The sequence below is a fragment of the Salvelinus namaycush genome, chromosome 11 (assembly GCF_016432855.1).
Source record: "Salvelinus namaycush isolate Seneca chromosome 11, SaNama_1.0, whole genome shotgun sequence".
In the NCBI taxonomy this organism is placed as follows: domain Eukaryota; kingdom Metazoa; phylum Chordata; class Actinopteri; order Salmoniformes; family Salmonidae; genus Salvelinus; species Salvelinus namaycush.
This window is the reverse complement of record NC_052317.1, coordinates 12,257,229-12,281,448: the sequence shown is the minus strand read 5'-3', so window position 1 is coordinate 12,281,448 and position 24,220 is coordinate 12,257,229. Positions and strand designations below refer to the sequence as shown.

The 24,220-nt window shown below is 46.7% G+C and overlaps 1 protein-coding gene and 1 non-coding gene across 2 annotated transcripts in view; both read left to right on the top strand.

Annotated features, from left to right (window-relative positions):
- Window positions 1–24,220, top strand: part of LOC120055831 (glycogen debranching enzyme-like) — a 53,441-nt gene that overhangs the window by 10,502 nt on the left and 18,719 nt on the right. The window contains exons 5-26 of the mRNA XM_039003826.1: window positions 523–726; window positions 3,938–4,119; window positions 4,406–4,517; window positions 5,105–5,231; window positions 5,817–5,919; window positions 6,055–6,152; window positions 6,602–6,741; window positions 7,518–7,705; window positions 8,792–8,915; window positions 9,198–9,361; window positions 9,800–9,901; window positions 10,480–10,635; window positions 11,955–12,105; window positions 12,357–12,481; window positions 13,623–13,735; window positions 14,162–14,296; window positions 14,877–15,007; window positions 15,367–15,503; window positions 15,798–15,931; window positions 16,177–16,352; window positions 16,720–16,822; window positions 16,922–17,147. Of these exons, the coding sequence (XP_038859754.1) occupies window positions 523–726; window positions 3,938–4,119; window positions 4,406–4,517; window positions 5,105–5,231; window positions 5,817–5,919; window positions 6,055–6,152; window positions 6,602–6,741; window positions 7,518–7,705; window positions 8,792–8,915; window positions 9,198–9,361; window positions 9,800–9,901; window positions 10,480–10,635; window positions 11,955–12,105; window positions 12,357–12,481; window positions 13,623–13,735; window positions 14,162–14,296; window positions 14,877–15,007; window positions 15,367–15,503; window positions 15,798–15,931; window positions 16,177–16,352; window positions 16,720–16,822; window positions 16,922–17,147 (3,131 nt within the window). The remainder of the gene's footprint in view (window positions 1–522; window positions 727–3,937; window positions 4,120–4,405; window positions 4,518–5,104; window positions 5,232–5,816; window positions 5,920–6,054; window positions 6,153–6,601; window positions 6,742–7,517; window positions 7,706–8,791; window positions 8,916–9,197; window positions 9,362–9,799; window positions 9,902–10,479; window positions 10,636–11,954; window positions 12,106–12,356; window positions 12,482–13,622; window positions 13,736–14,161; window positions 14,297–14,876; window positions 15,008–15,366; window positions 15,504–15,797; window positions 15,932–16,176; window positions 16,353–16,719; window positions 16,823–16,921; window positions 17,148–24,220) is intronic.
- On the top strand, window positions 4,769–4,902 carry LOC120056321. The gene has a single exon (XR_005477771.1). It is a non-coding gene; the product is annotated as a small nucleolar RNA SNORA75 (small nucleolar RNA).

Sequence of the window (24,220 nt, the reverse complement as noted above, 5' to 3'; positions counted from 1 at the left end):
ACCCGATTCAATTGATCAACTAGTCATCAACTAAATTAGGTGGGTCAGGTGTGTAATGCCTGCACACACGGCGCTCTTCCAGGATCAAGAGCGAAGAATACTATTTTAGTGCATTGTCTCACCTGGAATTTTGAATCCCATGTAATCACAATGAACAGGGTTAGTCTAATTTCTTAGGTCACGTATGGACAGCAGTGTAGTTCAAGGTCCCAAGCCAATGTTTACACTACATTTCACCTTGTCATTCTGCAATATCCCATTCTTGAAAGAGGGCTAGGTTAATCATCAACATGCTGGCGGGTTACAAAATGCATACATCTAGTAAGTGACAGAAGTAATATAAATGATGCCGTATGATAGACAGTGTTCCCTGTGTCATTTGTATGAAACTAAACATGTATGTGAATAAATAACATTCAGCTAATTTCTTCGAATATGTCTTAAAATATCTTATAACATGTTATTTCTTATAGTACTCATTTATTACATTGTTGATTTTAAGATATTTTGTTTGTTTCCCAGGCTACAACATGATCCACTTTACGCCTCTGCAGACGCTCGGTAAATCTAGGTCCTGCTACTCCCTAGCTGACCAACTAAGCCTGAACCCAGAGTTTTCGCCACCGGGAAAGAACTACACCTGGACAGATGTGGGAGAGTTGGTGCAGAAACTGAAGAAAGAGTGGAACATGATCTGTATCACTGATGTGGTCTACAATCACACAGGTGTGCGTGTGTCGGGGGAGGGGCTTTACGTGTGTGTTTGCGGGAGAGCATGGACGTGGGTGTGGTGGTGGTGGGATGGGGCATGGACGTGTGTGTGGTGGTGGGATGGTGCATGAACCTGGGTGTGGTGGTGGGATGGTGCATGAACGTGGGTGTGGTGGTGGGATGGGGCATGGACGTGGGTGTGGTGGTGGGATGGGGCATGAACGTGTGTGTATTGGTGGGATGGGGCATGGACGTGTGTGTGGTGGTTGGATGGGGCATGAACGTGGGTGTGGTGGGATGGGGCATGAACGTGGGTGTGGTGGTGGGATGGGGCATGAACGTGGTGGTGGGATGGGGCATGAACGTGGGTGTGGTGGTGGGATGGGGCATGGACGTGGTGGTGGGATGGGGCATGAACGTGGGTGGTGGTGGGATGGGGCATGAACGTGGTGGTGGGATGGGGCATGAACGTGGGTGTGGTGGTGGGATGGGGCATGGACGTGGTGGTGGGATGGGGCATGAACGTGGGTGTGGTGGTGGGATGGGGCATGAACATGGGTGTGGTGGTGGGATGGGGCATGAACGTGTGTGTGGTGGTGGGATGGGGCATGAACGTGTGTGTGGTGGTTGGATGGGGCATGAACGTGGGTGTGGTGGTGGGATGGGGCATGAACGTGGGTGTGGTGGTGGGATGGGGCATGAACGTGGGTGTGGTGGTGGGATGGGGCATGAACGTGGGTGTGGTGGTGGGATGGGGCATGAACGTGGGTGTGGTGGTGGGATGGGGCATGAACGTGGGTGTGGTGGTGGGATGGGGCATGAACATGGGTGTGGTGGTGGGATGGGGCATGGACGTGGGTGTGGTGGTGGGATGGGGCATGAACGTGTGTGTGGTGGTGGGATGGGGCATGAACGTGGGTGTGGTGGTGGGATCGGGCGTGGACGTGGGTGTGGTGGTGGGATGGGGCATGAACATGGGTGTGGTGGTGGGATGGGGCATGAACGTGGGTGTGGTGGTGGGATGGGGCATGAACGTGGGTGTGGTGGTGGGATGGGGCGTGGACGTGGGTGTGGTGGTGGGATGGGGCATGAACCTGGGTGTGGTGGTGGGATGGGGCGTGGACGTGGGTGTGGTGGTGGGATGGGGCGTGAACGTGGGTGTGGTGGTGGGATGGGGCTTGAACGTGGGTGTGGTGGTGGGATGGGGCGTGGACGTGGGTGTGGTGGTGGGATGGGGCATGGACGTGGGTGTGGTGGTGGGATGGGGCATGAACGTGGGTGTGGTGGTGGGATGGGGCATGAACGTGGGTGTGGTGGTGGGATGGGGCATGGACGTGGATGTGCATCTCCCTCTCCTTGGTTGAACGACTAGCTGCCCAGTAGATTACAGCAGTCTGTTACAATGAGGCCATACGTAAAGAGCAGTTAGTTCAGAGGAAAATAACCAGGGTTTGTCAGCGAGCCAGGCAGGTCTCACAATTCATAGTTTAGTAGTCACCCCTAAGAGTCCTCTACATGTACAACATTTATAAACTCCCACTCTAGGGAATGTAGGAAAATTATTTTCTTTTTTGGGGGGGGGGGGGTTGTTATCAGTATAGTGTCGTGTGTTGACTAAGTTGCCATAGCAGAACTCCTAATATCACAATGGGTGTGCATACTACATGCCTCTGACTGAATATAGACTAGGGAAAGGCCACTATTGAAAGGCCACAGTCGCAAAAAAAATGGTCCTAGGATCTAGTGCAAGCTTTAAAGATGAGTGCCGTGTTATAAATACCCTCCCTCGATAATTCTGCCATAACTTAGTTATGGGTGAACTTCAACCTAGCCACTGTGTGCAGCTCTGAAGTCAAGCTGTTGCATAGCAGTTCAGGCAGACACTATGTGGAGTCTTTGTGACTAGCATGCTAAACTAAAAAGGGAGAATGAAATCATTGACTCATGCTCCAATTGATTAGATGTGTTTTGAATAGAACCTGTGTCAAAGGGACTCGTTGCCATTGGTTCAGAATTGGTTTCTTTTGTCCTAGTAGTTGAGTTGTTTTTCTATTGTCTACTTGTTCCTGTTTAGTACAGTTACCCTATTTGGTTTGCAAGTTTATCTAATGAGGGTCATTTATTATAGTGCAGTGTAGTTAGCCTGCTACAAAAAAACCTAGATAAGGCTTGGAGAGTATAAAGGCTTGAAAACAGAATTCTCTGGCCCAGGCCCAGTATTGTAAAAGGTTGAATGGTCAGAGAAACCTTATCTCCATGGCAGCTTAAAGGCCATGTGCTAGCTGACACCCAACCTGGGCTGGCTACTGGTCTGCTCTGTGCTCAGTGCAGCTCAGGGTTAACCAATGGGTGTGCTCTGCTGTTACTTGATGCAACATTAAGAAAACCTTTGTTAGTTTTCCCCTTTTCTGTCATAGTTGCTCATATCATAAGCAGGCACACACTATGGTTAGAATGCTTTTCGTACTCACAACCCGGGCTCGAATCTTACTCAATATTATTGACAGCTGTAATGGCTTCCGAAGGTGCTTCGAACAAGTATTAACTCTGGGGTGTGAAGACATATGCAATCAAGACAACTTTTACATTTTTGAAAATTCATTTGGAAACATTTCTATACTTTTTTACACTTTGAAACTGTGGAGTAGGTTGTGTACATTTGTTTTTTAAAAATGAAATGAATCCTCTTTTTTGGGGCTCCCGAGTGCCGCAGCGGTCTAAGGCACTGTATCTCAGTGCAAGATGCTTCACTACAGTTCCTGGTTCGAATCCAGGCTGTATCACATCTGGCCGTGATCGGGAGTCCCATAGGGCAGCGCACATTTGGCCCAGCGTCATCCGGGTTTGGCCGGGGTAGGCCGTCATTGTAAATAAGAATTTGTTCTTAACTGACTTGCCTAGTTAAATAAAGGTTAAATATTTAAAAAATATATATATTTAATTTTAAGGCAGCAAAATGTGAAGACTGTGCAAGGGGTGTGTAGACTTTCACTATACACTGTACAACAGCCATTTTAGTCATATGCCCAACGATTATCCTACCACTGACAGAAGGTTAGCTTTTATATCATCAGGGAGTGTCTGCATAGGGAGAGTCCATTAACCTTCATTGACCTCTGTATTAACCGCTGTAATATTCCTTGGCAAAAGGCCTCAATGTCCTCCATAACATTTAGGATGTCTGTGTGGTAACTCTTGCATTGGCCCCTTTCCCTTCCATGTGCAGCCGCCAACAGCCCATGGATCAAGGAGCACCCTGAGTGTGGCCACAACCTGGTCAACTCCCCCCACCTGAGGCCAGCCTGGGTCCTGGACCAGGCCATATGGCACATGACTTGCAACATGGCTGATGCCAAGTACGCTGCTAACGGCCTTCCCGCCCAGGTCCAGAATGAGGGGCACCTGAATGTGAGTGTCTTAAGGTCACTTTCATAGCTAGGTTTGCAACATTCCCAGAAACCTTCCTAAAATTCAAACATTTTCTGAAAATCCTCAAACTGGGAACTTAAGGAAAGTTTATGGGATTTTGTAACCCTCTGGGTCCAGAGTTTTTCCTGGTCATGCCATGATGTGGTCAGGAAAAACTCAGGGCCTTACACATATCACCTTATTAGGTTTGTCTTGATGAAATTGTGAGCTCCGTTTGTGAAGAGCTGAACCTTGAACCGTTTATATGTATATTTTTCTCTCTCAGGCAATCCGCGATGTTCTGTGGGGGCAGATCTTCCCCAAGATCAAGCTGTGGGAGTTCTTCCAGGTCAGAATCGAAAGCGCTGTGGAGGAGTTCAGGGACCTGCTCGCAGATGGTGAGAGCATTCAACTGAGCACTGTACTGTTCTGTTCTGTCTTTCTGTTCATGACATCTGCTGTTCATTATAATAACTGGGATGTATTCAGAAAGAACCAAACAGAAGCAAAGAGGCCGAAACAGGGAGGGACTTGTCCAATAAGAAACTCTCCCTTTCGTTGCAAAAAGTTTTCCGGCGTGCACTCATGAATACACCTCTGTGTTATAAACCCCTAATGCCAGTGGGTTATGCGAAAGAGTAACCGTCTCCCCTTCTCATGAGCTCCACCTGTCCAAACAGTGACCGTGTATGGATTCGCACGAGAAGTAGATCCAAGTCACAGTCAAACAGGCACCTACCTCCACCTCAATGAGAGTTTGTCCATGTCTGATGTGAAACAAAAGGAGTCAATAAAAAAGAAAAAGCACATAAATGGGATTTTTTTTGTTGTTGAATTTATCATTATCCAATTTTTATTTTAAGATGAATTTTGGCAGCTACAGTACATGCTACCTAATCCACCACCCTTGTCAATCAGACAAATGATGTGTGTTGGTATTGATTCATTAATTGAATGGGTTGTGGTATTATGTGGTTGTAATCAGGAGAGAAACCAGACCAGAAGAAGACTGGGGGTAAACAGGGACTGAAGATCATTCAGGACCCCAAGTTCATACGCTTCGGAAACGAAGTGGACATGGACTCTGCCCTGGAGACCTTTGTGCCTCACAGGTAAGTACATTGAAATTCCAATTTCCTCAATGCTTTAGTTTGCAATTGACCCCAACCCTGGTGCGTGTTTGGTACTTTATAAATGTGTGTGCTGTCTAGTTCAGCAGTGTTAAACCTATTTTGCCCCATGGGACACATTTAGTCTTCAACGAGGTACGGAGGGCCGCACAATGTTTTTCAAATATTTCCTTGCCGTCAAAATGTGCAGAAAACAGTCCTCTAGCTATAGTTTTTGGAATTTTCAATGCTCCCTGACTGTCGAGCTTTTGTTAGGGTGACTGTATAAATGTAGGTCCGTTATCATGTCGACTCAGTTTCCATTTGGTTTTAGTCATTTCAATGTAGATTGAGGTTGTAAAAAACAACAATGAAAAAAAAACAAAGAAGAAGGGTTTTAGTCAAACCACCGCGTTGATTAGGATCCGGCCCGCGGGCCTTATGTTTGACACCTCAGACTCTAGTTACTTGGATTGACAACGTTGACGATCCTGACTTTACATCAGTTCATTGAGTGGATTCTCGAATCAACCCCCAAATCTAAAACCAAGTCTCATTCTGCACATGTCAATCCATTTCCCTGTCCAGCCACAGTACACAAGCCATTCTGGAGGCCTGTAACAGGCTGTGGGGGAGACTGGAGGAGATCAATAAAGAGCAGTACCAGCAGATGATACACCACCAGGAGAAGGTAGGTACCACCCCCCCCCCCCCCCCCCCCCCCCCCCCCCACCATCAGTAGATTTGGTATGCTCCATATGCATGTCTGGATAATGTAGTCTATACATTTTACATTTCATTGTTCTGCTTCTTTTTTTCTACTCAGGCCGCGGACTGCATTGTGGGAAATGTAGTTTATGAGCGCCTTGCTGACCATGGACCCAAACTGGGCCCCGTCACCAGGAAAGACCCTATTGTTCCCAGGTAGGCCAGTGGTCGGGTCGGGGGAACTGCAGTGGGGTCGTAAAAAAAATATATATATATATATATATATATAGCTAAATTCTGGTTGAAAATATGGTGTCCTCGCTGAAAAAGTTTGACTACCACTGAGGTAGGCTGTGTGCTGACTGTATGTATATGTTAAAATGCTTCATGACCTAGTTTATTTCACTCACATTAATATAGAAAACTGCTTTAGGAACAAGGTTGACAGTATTATGACTGTCATGTTAAAGAGGCAGATTAACTTTATTGAAATCTCGGCAGTGAATAAAAAAAGTTCCATCCGTGACATAAGAGATTATATCATGCTAAACTTCTTTCAACAGGAGTTCCCTCCTCAGGGCCGAAGCAGTAATGCACATGCAAATACAATCCTTTGTTTTCACGTTTCATTATGGTTCCAAGTCAATAAATATGTGTGTTTACAGATACTTTACCTTTCCGTTCGAGGAGAAGAGCCTGGAGGATGACCTGAAGATGATGGACCAGCCAGACAAGGCCTGTCACTTCCTGGCTCACAACGGCTGGGTGATGGGAGACGACCCTCTGAGAAACTTTGCCGAGCCTGGTTTGCACTTTTTATTTGACATTCATTCACTTCTCCCAAATTGTGCACGGCTGGCACTTAGGGCAGCAACACAAGTATCTCCACTTCTGGCAGTCTTTGGCCGACTTATCCACTGTTTCCCCAGCTCTGCTGATGTTGGTGCTTAGTACATTTGTTTTTACATTATAATCATTTAAAAAGATGCTCTTATCCAGATCAACTTACAATATGTGCTTTCAGTCAAGGAAGATGATAATACCTTACACTCACTTATTTCATCAGGCCAAAGATCAGTGTGTCTATGGGTCAATGGCACCCAAACAGTCTGGAGATGCATGATCCAGTCACTCTCAACTGCTATCTTACCATGTGTAGCCCAAGTGATATAGATGAATGCTTAGTTTAGACTTCAGAGAGTCACTCGGGGGGGCTCCCGAGTGGCGCAGCGGTCTAAGGCACTGCATCTCAGTGCTAGAGGCGTCACTACAGACCCTGGTTTGATCCTGGGCTGTATCACAACCGGCCGTGATTGGGAGTCCCATAGGGTCGGTGCACAATTGGCCCAGCGTGGTTAGGGTTTGGCCTGGGTAGGCCATCATTGTAAATAAGAATTTGTTATTAACTGACTTGCCTAGTTACATTTTTTTTTAAATTAAGCTGGAAATAGCAATGCCATTCCAGTGGTAACCTGATCATTCCACAAGGGGGAGCCAGTGTGATGTAAATATCATTCCCAGTGTTACTAAAGACCCAGTCCCTGAGAGTGTCAAGAAACGAATGCCTCTTCGTCTTTCCAGGCTCCAACGTGTACATCAGGAGAGAGCTGATCTGCTGGGGCGACAGCGTCAAGCTTCGCTATGGCGACAAGCCCGACGACTGCCCCTACTTGTGGGCCCACATGCGGAAGTACACAGAGATCACAGCCAAGCACTTCGCTGGGGTCCGCCTGGACAACTGTCACTCCACCCCCCTGCACGTGGCTGAGGTACGTTCCATTTAGTCTGAGCCATTTTAGTTTGTTATTACAATCCGTGTAGGCCATACCATACCCCTCTCTATGAAACACATAGCGTTACTGCATGTAGTTTCCAAGGTAACAATTGATACACTTGATGTATGAATAAAGTTAGGGATCATTTGCTGTAAAGGGACGAAACAATGTCATTACTGAAACCACTCTCCTTCCGTAGCACATGCTGGCAGCAGCCAGGGTGGTCAGGCCCAACCTGTATGTGATCGCGGAGCTCTTTACGGGCAGCGAGCTCATTGACAATGTGTTTGTTAACCGCCTGGGGATAACCAGTCTTGTCAGAGGTACCCGGATGTTAACATGTAGTAGACAAAGCACTGGAGTGGTGGGGGTTAAACCCTAGGTTACACTTTATTTGACATATCTGGTGTTTACTTACTAACATTGAAAATGTGTATTTAAACCACGTCATAATTACATTTTGCATAGTCTGTTACCTGTTTCTTCAATGTAAGTACCAGAAAGTATCGTTGGTTACCACATCATTTTCGAGTAAACGCCAAGTACCATATTAGGACTGTAAAATAAAGTGTTACCAAAAATGTTTTGTTTTGGCATGACACTAAATCTCTGTTTTTGTCTCTTTCTGCATGTCTCTCTCACTACATCTCTTACTCCCATTTACAACCCTTCATTCATCATTCCTGATACTTCCCATACTATTGCTCTGTCTGATTAACATTTTTGCATTAAACATATCACCTGTCGTTTACTTCCTGGTCTAAACACCTCATTGACCTTTTGACCTTTATAATTGGTTGTTCTCCTCACCCCTTTGTCGGTTCTCTTCTCATTTTCTGTCTCTTTGTTTGGTCTCTGTTTTGGGTTTTGTCATGTTTTCTTTTGCATTTTGACCCCCCCATCCATCACTCCTCCATACTAACCTCCTCTCCTGCTTAACTTTGCCACCTCCCTGCATTTCTACTTCATCTTCCCTATCCCTCGTCCATCCTTTCTCTCCCTCCCTCCCTCAACCTAACCCTATACCCTCTCTCTGTGATATAACCCCTTGTTGACTGGCCTGTGGATGTGGACATGTAGTACATGTTGGACGTGGCTCGTGTGGCGATGCCCAGTCTGTATGTGGTGGCTGAGCTTTTCACGGGCAGCGAGGACCTGGACAATGTCTTTGTAAATAAGCTAGGCATTACCTCACTCATCAGAGGTAGGACTACACACCACTAGTCTGGTCCCAGATCTGGTTTGGTCAGCCTTGCCAACTCCTTTGGTCGTTGTCATGAATGACCATAGGAGTTGGTGAGACACCACAAACAGATCTGAGACCAGGTTAATGCATCACTGCATCTTTGAAGAAAAAATGGCATCAACGGGCATTCTCGAGTCCTGCATGTTGGCATCGTATGTGATTGAAAAGACGACAAAGTAATACAGTGGTATAACTGTACATCCCTTCTTCCCTCTCTTTCCCTCTACCTGGTCCCTCCAGAGGCAATGAGTGCAGGGGACAGTCACGAGGAGGGCAGGCTGGTGTACAGGTACGGAGGGGAGCCCGTCGGAGCCTTTGTCCAGCCCAGCCTCCGGCCCTTGGTGCCCAGCATCGCCCACGCCATGTTCCTGGATGTCACCCACGACAACGAGTGCCCCATCCAGGTACCTTATTCTTTAGTGCCCTATTTAGGTAGCCTATTCTTGAGTTTCACTATTCAGGTACAGCACAGCATTATAGTGGCCATTGCTAGTTCATTGCTGTAAACATATCTAGGCAATGTTTCAATATGCAGACTAGCTAGCATACTACTTAGAATGAAGCAAATATCCTGGCCATGCATTCTAAGTGATATGCTAGTATGTACATTGAAACATATTGTTAAACGATATAGGGGCTTCACACTGTCCAGAACCTGGTTGATTTCAGTATGAACTTTGGGTTTAAATCCAGTGCTATATGAAACTCCAGTGAGGCAGGGGGAGCTGTCTCCCTGTTCACAAAAATGGGAACATTGCCCCTCCAGTAAAAAATAAAAATAAAAATGGAGATATCCACAAACCTGGTTGTGTCAATTCCTTTCGTTGTTGTCTATGTTCCAGCTCCGCTCTGCGTACGACTCGCTCCCCAGCTCTGCCATCGTCTCAATGGCCTGCTGTTGCTCTGGCAGCACCAGGGGATACGATGAGATGGTGCCCCACCAGGTAACACACATACGCACTCACACTTTTTCTCGGTCATAACAGTATAATGACTTTTGTCTTGATATTTGCATATGTTAATTGCATATACACCACTATAGCATCACTATATATATTTCAAATCTCTTTAAAGAGTCATTTAGAAAAATGTAATCTTCATATTCATCATCTCCAGTATGTGAAAATGGTGTGTTTCTATGTTTAGTAGTAAAAAAAATAGAGAATGATAAGTGTTTCCAATGACATCATCAACCAATTAGTAGACAATTATTAAGCAATTAGTAGGCAATACCTACTCACAATTGGTCAAAATCACACAATGCACACCGATGGTGTCGTTGGAAACACTTACCTTCCTCTATTTGTTTTTACTACAAAACATAGAAACGTGCTATTTTCACATAAGGTTGATGTTGGGGTGGTGCTGGAGATTAAAAATTGTGAAGTTTCCCTTTAAGTATAAAGTCAAAGGAAAGTTTAGAATTATAGTAGGTACTATAGTAGTATTGTACAGTAAATAGCCATGGAGAATGAATGACTAAGCTCTTCAGTAACCATCTCCTCTGCGTGTCTGCCTGTAGATCTCAGTGGTGAAGGAGGAGCGTTTCTACCCCAAGTGGAACCCTGACGCCAAGGCCTCGTCCCCCGGTGAGGTCAACCTGAAGACGGGTATTATCGCCGGCAAGCTGGCCCTCAACAAAATGCACCAGGATCTGGCCTCCAAGGGCTTTAACCAGGTGGGTGTGTGGAGGAGTAAACGAAAACTGAAATGAAAACGAATCATGAAAAAACGAGTTAGTAAACTGAAATTAAATAATTAGCAGACAAAAATCGAATGGGGTTTTCAAGCATTTTCCCCCTCTAATTGGGTTGTCAGGCTTCTGAATCTAGTGTGGTGACTCAGCGAGATGACATTGTCATGAACGGCACCGCAGATGTTGGTCGCGCTCCCCTGCTTAGACATTGCATGCATCAATAAATGGTTTCGTGCCACGTCATTGACTGTGCAGTCGGGCACCAGATTGCTATAACATGTCAGTCGTGTTCCTCTGCTCAGACATTTCTAACGCATGCCAGATCTTACAACTCCTGGATAAGTATTTTACGTATCAGTTAACCACTTTATGTTATAGCAGTCTGGTGTCCGACTGCACGGTCGATGACGTGGCCCGCAACCATTGGTTGATGCATGCGACGTCTGAGCAGAGAAACGCACCCATTGAGATGAGCGCGATGCAAGACTTTGCTACTATGGCTACACTCGAAATGGCCACCAGTCCACCCATTATGCCTTTATTGACTTGAATGTATCAGGCTCCCGAGTGGCGCAGCGGTCTAAGGCACTGCTTCTCAGTGCTAGAGGCGTCACTACAGACCCTGGTTCGATTCCAGGCTATATCACAACCGGCCTTGATCGGTAGTCCCATAGGGCGGCGCACAATTGGCCCAGCGTCGTCCGGGTTTGGCCGGGGGGTAGGCCGTCATTATAAATAAGAAGTTGTTCTTAACTGACTTGCCTAGTTAAATAAAATCAAAATGGGGATCCTCGTTCTATTCATTATATTTCTATGGCAGCACATGCAGTCAGGAGTGAAGGAGAGGATAAAATGTGCGTCTTTTTTGCTATTCGAACGGTTATTACATTGAGCTCGGTCATTTGGCTGGCCAATTACCATCAACAAAAATTCCATGACCGTCACAGCCCTACGTTAAACCTAACCTAACCAATCACATAACTCATCACCTTATGTATTACTGCACTACAGTAGCATGAAGTGACATCCCCAAAAACAGAAACTATACTACACATAAATGGCTGTTAGCCTCCCACACACAGGTTACTTTTTGTCCCCAACACTGAAACTAAATCATATAAAAACTAAATAGAAATGCCTCCCAAAAAACAGGTTTGTTATTTTATTTCAGTTTACTTAATCGTTTTTTCATGATTAGTTTTAGTTTCCGTTTACTATAATACCCTTGGTGAATGTATAAATGTATTTGCATGATAAGAGTTGTGTAACAATGCTTGTTATTTCCTCTGTTCCCTTCCTAGGTGTACGTGGACCAGGTGGACGAGGACGTTGTGGCGGTGACGCGTCACTGTCCCAGCACACACCAGTCTGTGGTCGCCGTGTGTCGCACTGCCTTCCACAACCCCAAACACCACCAGTACAGGAAGGAGGTTCCACCCATGTTCATCCCTGGTATGATGCTTCACTGTTACCATAAACAGGACACTGCCCTCAGAATGGGCCATCCATAGAAATACAATAATACTAGAGTGGCCTATGTCATTCATCTTCATAACTTTAGAATGTGCTGATAATGGCAGACATCTTGGTCAGGGATCAGTTCCGAACCAGTATTGTTGGAACAAATGACAGGAGATGACTTGAGAACACTACAGACCTGGATGCATTTTAACACAATCAACATAGTCTCTCTCCATCTCCAGGTAAAATTAATGAGGTGGTTCTCGAGGCGCGTGTCATCGACAAGCAAGCCGGCACCTACAAGAAATGTGAGAAGTACATTAACGGCATGCCGGAGTACACTGTGGAGATTAAGGAGCACATCCAGGTAACGTGACGCCGGGGAACGTGGGTAATTACAGTTGTTTAGGCCCCCTGTCACAATGGGCTTGAGATGTATAAGTCTTTCCTCTCAAACAAAACAAATCCATTCTCAGACTGGGTCTTGATAAACAAGCTGCTTCAGGGGCATCCGGTTACGTTTCACAAGCTGGTATATTGTCTGTATTCTGTCTGGCTTGTTTGTGAGTTTCCATTGAATGCCATTTAGTTTACATAGCTATTTACTCAGTGTTATCTGCTTCGCTAAATGTACTTTTTGCTTTTTAGTTAAAGTAAAACATTTGGTAATGATTAATGCCATGTTTTTGCAATGATTTACACTAGATGACTAACAGGTGCTGCTTTTTTGAAGACACCATCTTGGTACTCCTCCGTTGTATTTTTATTTTTATTTTGGAAGCTATATAAATAGATTTTTAAAATTTTAACTAGACAAGTCAGTTAAGAACAAATTCTTATTTACAATGACGGCCTACCGGGGAACAGTGGGTTAACTGCCTTGTTCAGGGGCAGAACAACAGATTTTTACCTTGTCAGCTCGGGGATTCGATCCAGCATCCTTTCGATTACTGGCCCAACGCTCTAACCACTAGGCTACCTGCTGCCCCCATCTTTATTTACTTCTACATTTTGTTTTTGCCATGTTTATTCTATTACAGACGCCTTAATGCATATTTTTGTATTAAATTATGTTAGCTAAACATTAACATGTCAAATGAAAAGATATACACAAAAATTTACCTTAAAGCATAATTGTTTTGTATAAAAAAAAGTACAAGTTCTAATTTGACTGTCCCCACTACTACAACAACAAAATACTTAAATACATGTAATTTTGTCCTCAAAACATTTGATTTCAATGCTGTAGAATTCCATTCACTCTTATGGAGTTCTGCTTCTTCTGGGGAGTGCCAATATCGCCAACCGGTGGCTTCAAAGCGTCTCACTGGTCAATACTTAGCATCAGCAATCCAGTGTTTATATACATAATTGATATAGGCCAGCAAAAGCCAATTCAGAATTGTCCTCAACGCTCCTCTCAATACCCCATTGTGGACCTTGATACTGTTTTGTGTGGTAGTGAAACTTTATTCAACCCTGGTCTTCTGTGTCCCCTGTCACCCCAGCTGAAGGACAGTGGCGTTGTGAAACATGCAGGCGTGACATCTAAGGGCAGCAGTGAGTTTGTCCAGGAGATCGTCTTCGAGCGCCTCACCCCCGGCAGCGTCATCGCCTTCAGGTTAGAGGTCATGATGAGCAGCCCAATATACCCACACATTGAATAGAATTTAAAAGTCTACTGTAAAACACACACAAATGTTAGTGAGGAGTGGGGATGTTCTTTGGCCAGTTTGGCCTCATATTGTCTACTCACAGCTCACAGGTAATGCTGTTAACTCTTCACCCCTTCGATAGCTCAGTTGGTAGAGCGTTGGACTGTAAAATAGCAGTGATCTGTAGGTCGCTGGTTCAAATCTGTCTTGAAGGAAGAAACCTTTTGGCCTGAGAAATCTCTTCAGCATTGCAGACTGTATGTCTCCTAGCCTGGTCCCAGATCTGTTTATGCTGTTTTGACAACTTCTATGTTCATGTCAGGCCAATGGCACAAACAGATCTGGGACCAGGCAATATGTTTCCCTCTGAGATGTGTCGTTTCCCTCATCAGGGTGAGTCTGGATCCCAGGGCCCAAGAGCTGGTGGGAGTCATCAGACATCACCTGATCCAATTCAGCCCAAAGTACAAGCTTGGCAGTCTGCCCGACCAGCACACACCAACCATACTGGAGACACCCCTGGCACAGTGAGTATACATCGCACAAAGACAAGCTTGCACACACACACGCACCCACACACAAATGTACCGCTACACACACACACACGCCGCTTTGCAAACACACCTTTTGCAAGCACACCATGTCTATTGGAAAAGTGCTGAAAAGGTATAGTACAGATATTGTATCTTAATTTGATCATGTTGCAGGAGAACTTTCCTGCAATGCAGGGAATTAAAAACGTGTATTGTATTTGAAGTTTAAAAAGGCTTCTGAAGTTTGTATTTTCCACTTTGAAATTTCAGACTTGATTTTCCCTCACGAAAAATGTATCAACCCGTACCAAAAATGTACATTGATTATAATCCGCATAATAATTGACATGTCCTGTTGCTGCGGGATTATTTTCCTGCTGTAGCAAACTTGCTCAAATTAAAATCCTACATCTGTATGTTTTTTTTAAATGATGGTCATATATTTGTATTGTGAGGAATTGATCAACACACTGATCAACATACTGATCAGTGGAACTCTGTAGTCTCAAATTGTGCCCAGTAAGGTGAGCGTGTGTTGTAATGTTACGTGACCCTGTCCTCTATCCCCATGCAGGATCATGTCTAAGCTGACCCTGGCCGACATGAACATGCTGCTGTTCCGCTGTGACTCTGAGGAGCAGGAGGAAGGAGGAGGCTGCTACAACATCCCCTCCTGGACTAGCTTCAAGTACGGTGGCCTGCAAGGTACAGTACAGTTCACACAGAGGTGGGGTCCAGTCAGCACCAGGGTTGGGGTCAATTTCCCATTTTAATTCAGTCAATTCAGTGTAAATTGAAATCGAAATGAGAATTTTGCGGTTTACTTCCTGAATTGACTGATTTTGAAAGTGAATTGATCCCAACCCTGGTCAGCGCACATTGTGGAAGTTGCCCCTAACCACTGATACTGGGTCAGATATTTTTCCACCCCCCATGGTTAAGGTTAGGATTTGGGTTGGTAAGCTGATCCTAGATCTGTGCATACGAGCATCTGTACACATGAGAATATTGTTGAATGAAACTGGACATAGACATTAAAAATCTGATTCATTGTTTTGATACAGGTTTGATGTCAGTGATGGCGGACATTCGTCCCAAGAACGACCTGGGCCACCCGGTGTGTGACAACCTGAGACAGGGTGACTGGATGATTAACTACGTCAGCAACAGGCTGGTGTCCCGCGGTGGCGCTCTAGGAGAGGTGAGCACGGTTTGAGTGACAGTAATTCAAACCTAATGAATCCCTCTTGATTTTCTATAAGGCCTTATGACAAAGTAGACTGCCAAGACGGTCTGATGAACTAGACAATAACGATGCTAAATAGAAGGGAATCCATCCTACAACTCTGCCCATCTAAGGTCCAAGACCTGAGTTTTAAATCTACCAGTGTGGTAGCAGTAAGATGAGGATTCACTCACTGTCACCATTTTCCATGGTCGTCATTTTCAAGGTTGGTGTTTTCCATATAGCATGTGTTGTGCGAAACGTTTCCAGGTGGGGAAGTGGCTGAAAGGGATGTTCCACTATCTGAAGCACATCCCTCGCTACCTCATCCCCTGCTACTTTGACGCCATCCTAGTGGGAGCCTACACCACGGCTCTGGACATCACCTTCAACAAGATGTCCAGGTATGTCCCCATAGACACAACCCTGTAAATGTTTCTCACACACTCAACATACAGTCAGAAAATGATGCAATAGAACAATTGGAAGATACTTCAATTAGATGTAGTATTTCGTGTTAAAAAGGCCCTGCACCTTTAAGGGTGTGCCCAAAAACCTTATTTACATAATTTTTGCAACTTATGTGTTTTTCTGCACAATAGTTTTAATGTAAAAACATGGTTTTTCTCTGTGTTTCTCTCTTGTTCAGTTTTGTCCAGAACGGCTCCACCTTTGTCAAACTGCTGGCTCTGGGCTCGGTCCAGATGTGTGGTGTTGGCAGTTTCCCGGCTCTGCCCCCCTTGTCCCTGGCGCTACCCGACGTCCCCTACCGCCTCAACAAGGACACCGGCAAGAAGGAGCAGTGCTGCGTCTCCCTGGCCGCAGGTCTGCCTAGCAACAACTCATGTCTATTCTACTACTGTAAACAGTGGTCGGACGCCACCCAAATAACTCCTCATGTTTTTCTGTTGATATCCTGGAAACGAATGATAATAATCATCATGCTGGACTACATTGAGTAGCCAAATAACTGGTGTTTAGAAGTCTACTGGTAATCATTAAAACAGCCTATCGTTGTCGCCTGGTATTTTACTGAAACGACGGCTTTCAGCTTCAGTTCATGACCAGTTCAGTAGCTAGCAGCTGATAAAGTCCTGTTTGTATCTCTGTACCATTTGAGAATTGGTGTTTGAATTTCAGCTGTGTTCGAACATCTGCTTCCTTTATTCATCTCTACCGTCCTGTTTCACAGGTCTGCCTCACTTCTCCTCTGGAATCTTCCGCTGCTGGGGCCGTGACACCTTTATCGCTCTGCGTGGACTCATGCTGGTCACTGGTCGTCACCTGGAGGCTAGGTGACTGTGCCCCGTACTGCACTAGTATCCAAATGGAACTTCTAAGGTATCATTTGATACAATTGTATATGTTAATTCAATGTTTATTTTCATGAACAGAAACATCATCCTGGCGTTTGCAGGCACCCTGAGACACGGTCTTATCCCCAACCTGTTGGGTGAGGGCATCGGTGCACGCTACAACTGCCGTGACGCAGTGTGGTGGTGGCTGCAGTGCATCCAAGACTACTGTACCCTGGTGCCCGAGGGCACTGCCATCCTCCACTGCCCCGTGGTCAGGATGTACCCCCATGACGACTCCGAGCCCCACGCCCCTGGCACTCCGGTAGGTCACAGCAATGCACATACCGTACACACACATTTTCTTAATCTCTCTCTCTCTCTCTCACACACTCCCACATGGACACATGTATACATACACACACACGTGTAGACACCCACTCACACATGTAGACACCCACACACACACATGTAGACACCCACACACACATGTAGACACCCACACACACACATGTAGACACCCACACACACATGTAGACACCCACACACACATGTAGACACCCACACACACACGCATGTAGACACCCACACACACACATGTAGACACCCACACACACATGTAGACACCCACACACACACATGTAGACACCCACACACACATGTAGACACCCACACACACGTAGACACCCACATACACACGTAGACACACACACACGTAGACACACACACACACACACACACACACACACACACACACACGTAGACACACACGTAGACACACACACACACACACACATGTAGACACCCACTCACACATGTAGACACCCACACACACACATGTAGACACACACACTCACACATGTAGACACCCACACACACACATGTGGACACCCACACTCACACGTGTAGACACCCACTCACATGTGTAGACACACACACTCACACATGTAGACACACACATGTAGACACCCACACACACCTAGACACACACACGCACACATGCATAAACACATAAATGCACACCCAGGCACACACTCTTCATCTTTCTCTCTCACACACACACTCCCACATGTACACATACAGTATATACACCCACACACATATGCATAAGCACAATCTACACACACACGTACATTGTAATATTGTTGTATGGTGGTATTATACTTTTTGTATTGTAGATATGTAGTGGTGTAATAATGTTATGTGATGATGTAAGTGCCTTAATGTGTTTGGACTCCAGGAAGAGGGAGAGCTAATGGGGATCCCTAATAAATACATTCACTCACACACTCTCCCATCTCTCTCTCACACACACTCTCCCATCTCTCTCTCTCACACACTCTCCCATCTCTCTCTCTCACACACTCTCACATCTCTCTCACTCACACACTCTCCCATCTCTCTCTCACACACTCTCACATCTCTCTCTCTCACACACTCTCCCATCTCTCTCTCTCACACACTCTCCCATCTCTCTCTCTCACACACTCTCCCATCTCTCTCTCTCACATCTCTCTCACATCTCTCACATCTCTCTCTCTCACACACTCTCCCATCTCTCTCTCTCACACACTCTCCCATCTCTCTCTCTCACACACTCTCCCATCTCTCTCTCACACACTCTCCCATCTCTCTCTCTCACACACTCTCCCATCTCTCTCTCTCACACACTCTCCCATCTCTCTCTCTCACACACTCTCCCATCTCTCTCTCACACACTCTCCCATCTCTCTCTCTCACACACTCTCCCATCTCTCTCTCTCACACACTCTCCCATCTCTCTCTCTCACACACTCTCCCATCTCTCTCTCTCACACACTCTCCCATCTCTCTCACTCACACACTCTCCCATCTCTCTCTCTCACACACTCTCCCATCTCTCTCTCTCACACACTCTCCCATCTCTCTCTCTCACACACTCTCCAATCTCTCTCTCTCTCTCTCTCTCTCACCCACTCTCCCATATCTCTCACTCACACACTCTCCCATCTCTCTCTCTCACACACTCTCCCATCTCTCTCACTCACACACTCTCCCATCTCTCTCTCTCACATCTCTCCCATCTCTCTCTCTCACACTCTCCCATCTCTCTCTCTCACACACTCTCCCATCTCTCTCTCTCACAGACTCTCACATCTCTCTCTCTCACACACTCTCCCACCTCTCTCTCTCACACACTCTCCCATCTCTCTCTCTCACACACTCTCCCATCTCTCTCTCTCACACACTCTCCCATCTCTCTCTCTCACACACTCTCCCATCTCTCTCTCTCACACACTCTCCCATCTCTCTCACTCACACACTCTCCCATCTCTCTCACTCACACACTCTCCCATCTCTCTCTCTCACACACTCTCCCATCTCTCTCTCTCACACACTCTCACATCTCTCTCTCTCACACACTCTCACATCTCTCTCTCTCACACACTCTCCCATCTCTCTCTCTCACACACTCTCACATCTCTCTCTCTCACACACTCTCCCATCTCTCTCTCTCACACACTCTCACATCTCTCTCACACACTCTCACATCTCTCTCTCTCACACACTATCCCATCTCTCTCTCACACACACTCTCACATCTCTCTCTCACACACACTCTCACATCTCTCTCTCTCACACACTCTCACATCTCTCTCACACACTCTCACATCTCTCTCTCTCACACACTCTCACATCTCTCTCTCTCACACACTCTCCCATCTCTCTCTCACACACTCTCCCATCTCTCTCTCACACACTCTCCCATCTCTCTCACTCACACACTCTCCCATCTCTCTCTCTCACACACTCTCCCATCTCTCTCTCTCACACACTCTCCCATCTCTCTCTCTCACACACTCTCACATCTCTCTCTCTCACACACTCTCACACCTCTCTCTCTCACCCACTCTCACATCTCTCTCTCTCACACACTCTCCCATCTCTCTCTCACACACTCTCACATCTCTCTCTCACACACTCTCACATCTCTCGCTCTCTCTCACACACTCTCACATCTCTCTCTCTCACACACTCTCCCATCTCTATCTCTCACACACTCTCCCATCTCTCTCTCTCACACACTCTCACATCTCTCTCACACACTCTCACATCTCTCTCTCACACACTCTCACATCTCTCTCTCACACACTCTCACATCTCTCTCTCTCACACACTCTCACATCTCTCTCTCTCACACACTCTCCCATCTCTCTCTCACACACTCTCACATCTCTCTCTCACACACTCTCCCATCTCTCTCTCTCACACACTCTCACATCTCTCTCACTCACACACTCTCCCATCTCTCTCTCTCACACACTCTCCCATCTCTCTCTCTCACACACTCTCACATCTCTCTCTCTCACACACTCTCACATCTCTCTCTCTCTCACACACTCTCCCATCTCTCTCACACACTCTCACATCTCTCTCTCTCACACACTATCCCATCTCTCTCTCACACACACACGCTCACATCTCTCTCTCACACACACTCTCACATCTCTCTCTCTCACACACTCTCACATCTCTCTCACACACTCTCACATCTCTCTCTCTCACACACTCTCACATCTCTCTCTCTCACACACTCTCCCATCTCTCTCTCACACACTCTCCCATCTCTCTCTCACACACTCTCACATCTCTCTCTCTCACACACTCTCACAACTCTCTCTCTCACACACTCTCCCATCTCTCTCTCTCACACACTCTCCCATCTCTCTCTCTCACACACTCTCCCATCTCTCTCACTCACACACTCTCCCATCTCTCTCTCTCACACACTCTCCCATCTTTCTCTCTCACACACTCTCACATCTCTCTCTCTCACACACTCTCACATCTCTCTCTCTCACACACTCTCACACCTCTCTCTCTCACCCACTCTCACATCTCTCTCTCTCACACACTCTCCCATCTCTCTCTCTCACACACTCTCACATCTCTCTCTCATACACTCTCACATCTCTCTCTCTCTCTCTCTCACACACTCTCACATCTCTCTCTCTCACACACTCTCCCATCTCTATCTCTCACACACTCTCCCATCTCTCTCTCTCACACACTCTCACATCTCTCTCACACACTCTCACATCTCTCTCTCACACACTCTCCCATCTCTCTCTCACACACTCTCACATCTCTCTCTCTCACCCACTCTCGCATATCTCTCACTCACACACCCATCCCATCTCTCTCTCTCACACACTCTCCCATCTCTCTCACTCACACACTCTCCCATCTCTCTCTCTCACATCTCTCCCATCTCTCTCTCTCACACTCTCCCATCTCTCTCTCTCACACACTCTCCCATCTCTCTCTCTCACAGACTCTCACATCTCTCTCTCTCACACACTCTCCCACCTCTCTCTCTCACACACTCTCCCATCTCTCTCTCTCACACACTCTCCCATCTCTCTCTCTCACACACTCTCCCATCTCTCTCTCTCACACACTCTCCCATCTCTCTCTCTCACACACTCTCCCATCTCTCTCACTCACACACTCTCCCATCTCTCTCTCTCACACACTCTCCCATCTCTCTCTCTCACACACTCTCCCATCTCTCTCTCTCACACACTCTCACATCTCTCTCTCTCACACACTCTCACATCTCTCTCTCTCTCTCACACACTCTCACATCTCTCTCTCTCACACACTCTCCCATCTCTATCTCTCACACACTCTCCCATCTCTCTCTCACACACACTCTCACATCTCTCTCTCTCACACACTCTCACATCTCTCTCACACACTCTCCCATCTCTCTCTCTCACACACTCTCCCATCTCTCTCTCACACACTCTCACATCTCTCTCTCTCACACACTCTCACATCTCTCTCTCTCACACACTCTCCCATCTCTCTCTCTCACACACTCTCACAACTCTCTCTCACACACTCTCACATCTCTCTCACACACTCTCACATCTCTCTCTCACACACTCTCACATCTCTCTCTCACACACTCTCACATCTCTCTCACTCACACACTCTCCCATCTCTCTCTCTCACACACTCTCCCATCTCTCTCTCTCACATCTCTCTCTCTCACACACTCTCACATCTCTCTCTCTCTCACACACTCTCACATCTCTCTCTCACACACTCTCACATCTCTCTCTCTCACACACTCTCCCATCTCTCTCTCACACACTCTCCCATCTCTCTCTCTCACACACTCTCCCATCTCTCTCTCTCACACACTCTCACATCTCTCTCATACACTCTCACATCTCTCTCTCACACACTCTCACATCTCTCTCTCACACACTCTCACATCTCTCTCTCTCACACACTCTCACATCTCTCTCTCTCACACACTCTCCCATCTCTCTCTCACACACTCTCACATCTCTCTCTCACACACTCTCCCATCTCTCTCTCTCACACACTCTCACATCTCTCTCACTCACACACTCTCCCATCTCTCTCTCTCACACACTCTCCCATCTCTCTCTCTCACACACTCTCACATCTCTCTCTCTCACACACTCTCACATCTCTCTCTCTCTCACACACTCTCCCATCTCTCTCACACACTCTCACATCTCTCTCTCTCACACACTATCCCATCTCTCTCTCACACACACGCTCACATCTCTCTCTCACACACACTCTCACATCTCTCTCTCTCACACACTCTCACATCTCTCTCACACACTCTCACATCTCTCTCTCTCACACACTCTCTCATCTCTCTCTCTCACACACTCTCCCATCTCTCTCTCACACACTCTCCCATCTCTCTCTCACACACTCTCACATCTCTCTCTCTCACACACTCTCACAACTCTCTCTCTCACACACTCTCCCATCTCTCTCTCTCACACACTCTCCCATCTCTCTCTCTCACACACTCTCCCATCTCTCTCACTCACACACTCTCCCATCTCTCTCTCTCACACACTCTCACATCTCTCTCTCACACACTCTCACATCTCTCTCACTCACACACTCTCCCATCTCTCTCTCTCACACACTCTCACATCTCTCTCTCTCACACACTCTCACATCTCTCTCTCTCTCACACACTCTCACTTCTCTCTCACACACTCTCACATCTCTCTCTCTCACACACTATCCCATCTCTCTCTCACACACACTCTCACATCTCTCTCTCACACACACTCTCACATCTCTCTCTCTCACACACTCTCACATCTCTCTCACACACTCTCACATCTCTCTCTCTCACACACTCTCACATCTCTCTCTCTCACACACTCTCCCATCTCTCTCTCACACACTCTCCCATCTCTCTCTCACACACTCTCACATCTCTCTCTCTCACACACTCTCACAACTCTCTCTCTCACACACTCTCCCATCTCTCTCTCTCACACACTCTCCCATCTCTCTCTCTCACACACTCTCCCATCTCTCTCTCTCACACACTCTCCCATCTCTCTCTCTCACACACTCTCCCATCTCTCTCTCTCACACACTCTCCCATCTCTCTCACTCACACACTCTCCCATCTCTCTCTCTCACACACTCTCCCATCTCTCTCTCTCACACACTCTCCCATCTCTCTCTCTCACACACTCTCACATCTCTCTCTCTCACACACTCTCACACCTCTCTCTCTCACCCACTCTCACATCTCTCTCTCTCACACACTCTCCCATCTCTCTCTCTCACACACTCTCACATCTCTCTCTCACACACTCTCACATCTCTCTCTCTCTCTCACTCACTCTCACATCTCTCTCTCTCACACACTCTCCCATCTCTATCTCTCACACACTCTCCCATCTCTCTCTCACACACACTCTCACATCTCTCTCTCTCACACACTCTCCCATCTCTCTCACACACTCTCCCATCTCTCTCTCTCACACACTCTCCCATCTCTCTCTCACACACTCTCACATCTCTCTCTCTCACACACTCTCACATCTCTCTCTCTCACACACTCTCCCATCTCTCTCTCTCACACACTCTCACAACTCTCTCTCACACACTCTCCCATCTCTCTCTCACACACTCTCACATCTCTCTCTCACACACTCTCACATCTCTCTCTCACACACTCTCACATCTCTCTCACTCACACACTCTCCCATCTCTCTCTCTCACACACTCTCCCATCTCTCTCTCTCACATCTCTCTCTCTCACACACTCTCACATCTCTCTCTCTCTCACACACTCTCCCATCTCTCTCTCACACACTCTCACATCTCTCTCTCTCACACACTCTCCCATCTCTCTCTCACACACTCTCCCATCTCTCTCTCACACACTCTCCCATCTCTCTCTCACACACTCTCACATCTCTCTCTCTCACACACTCTCACAACTCTCTCTCACACACTCTCCCATCTCTCTCTCTCACACACTCTCCCATCTCTCTCTCTCACACACTCTCCCATCTCTCTCACTCACACACTCTCCCATCTCTCTCTCTC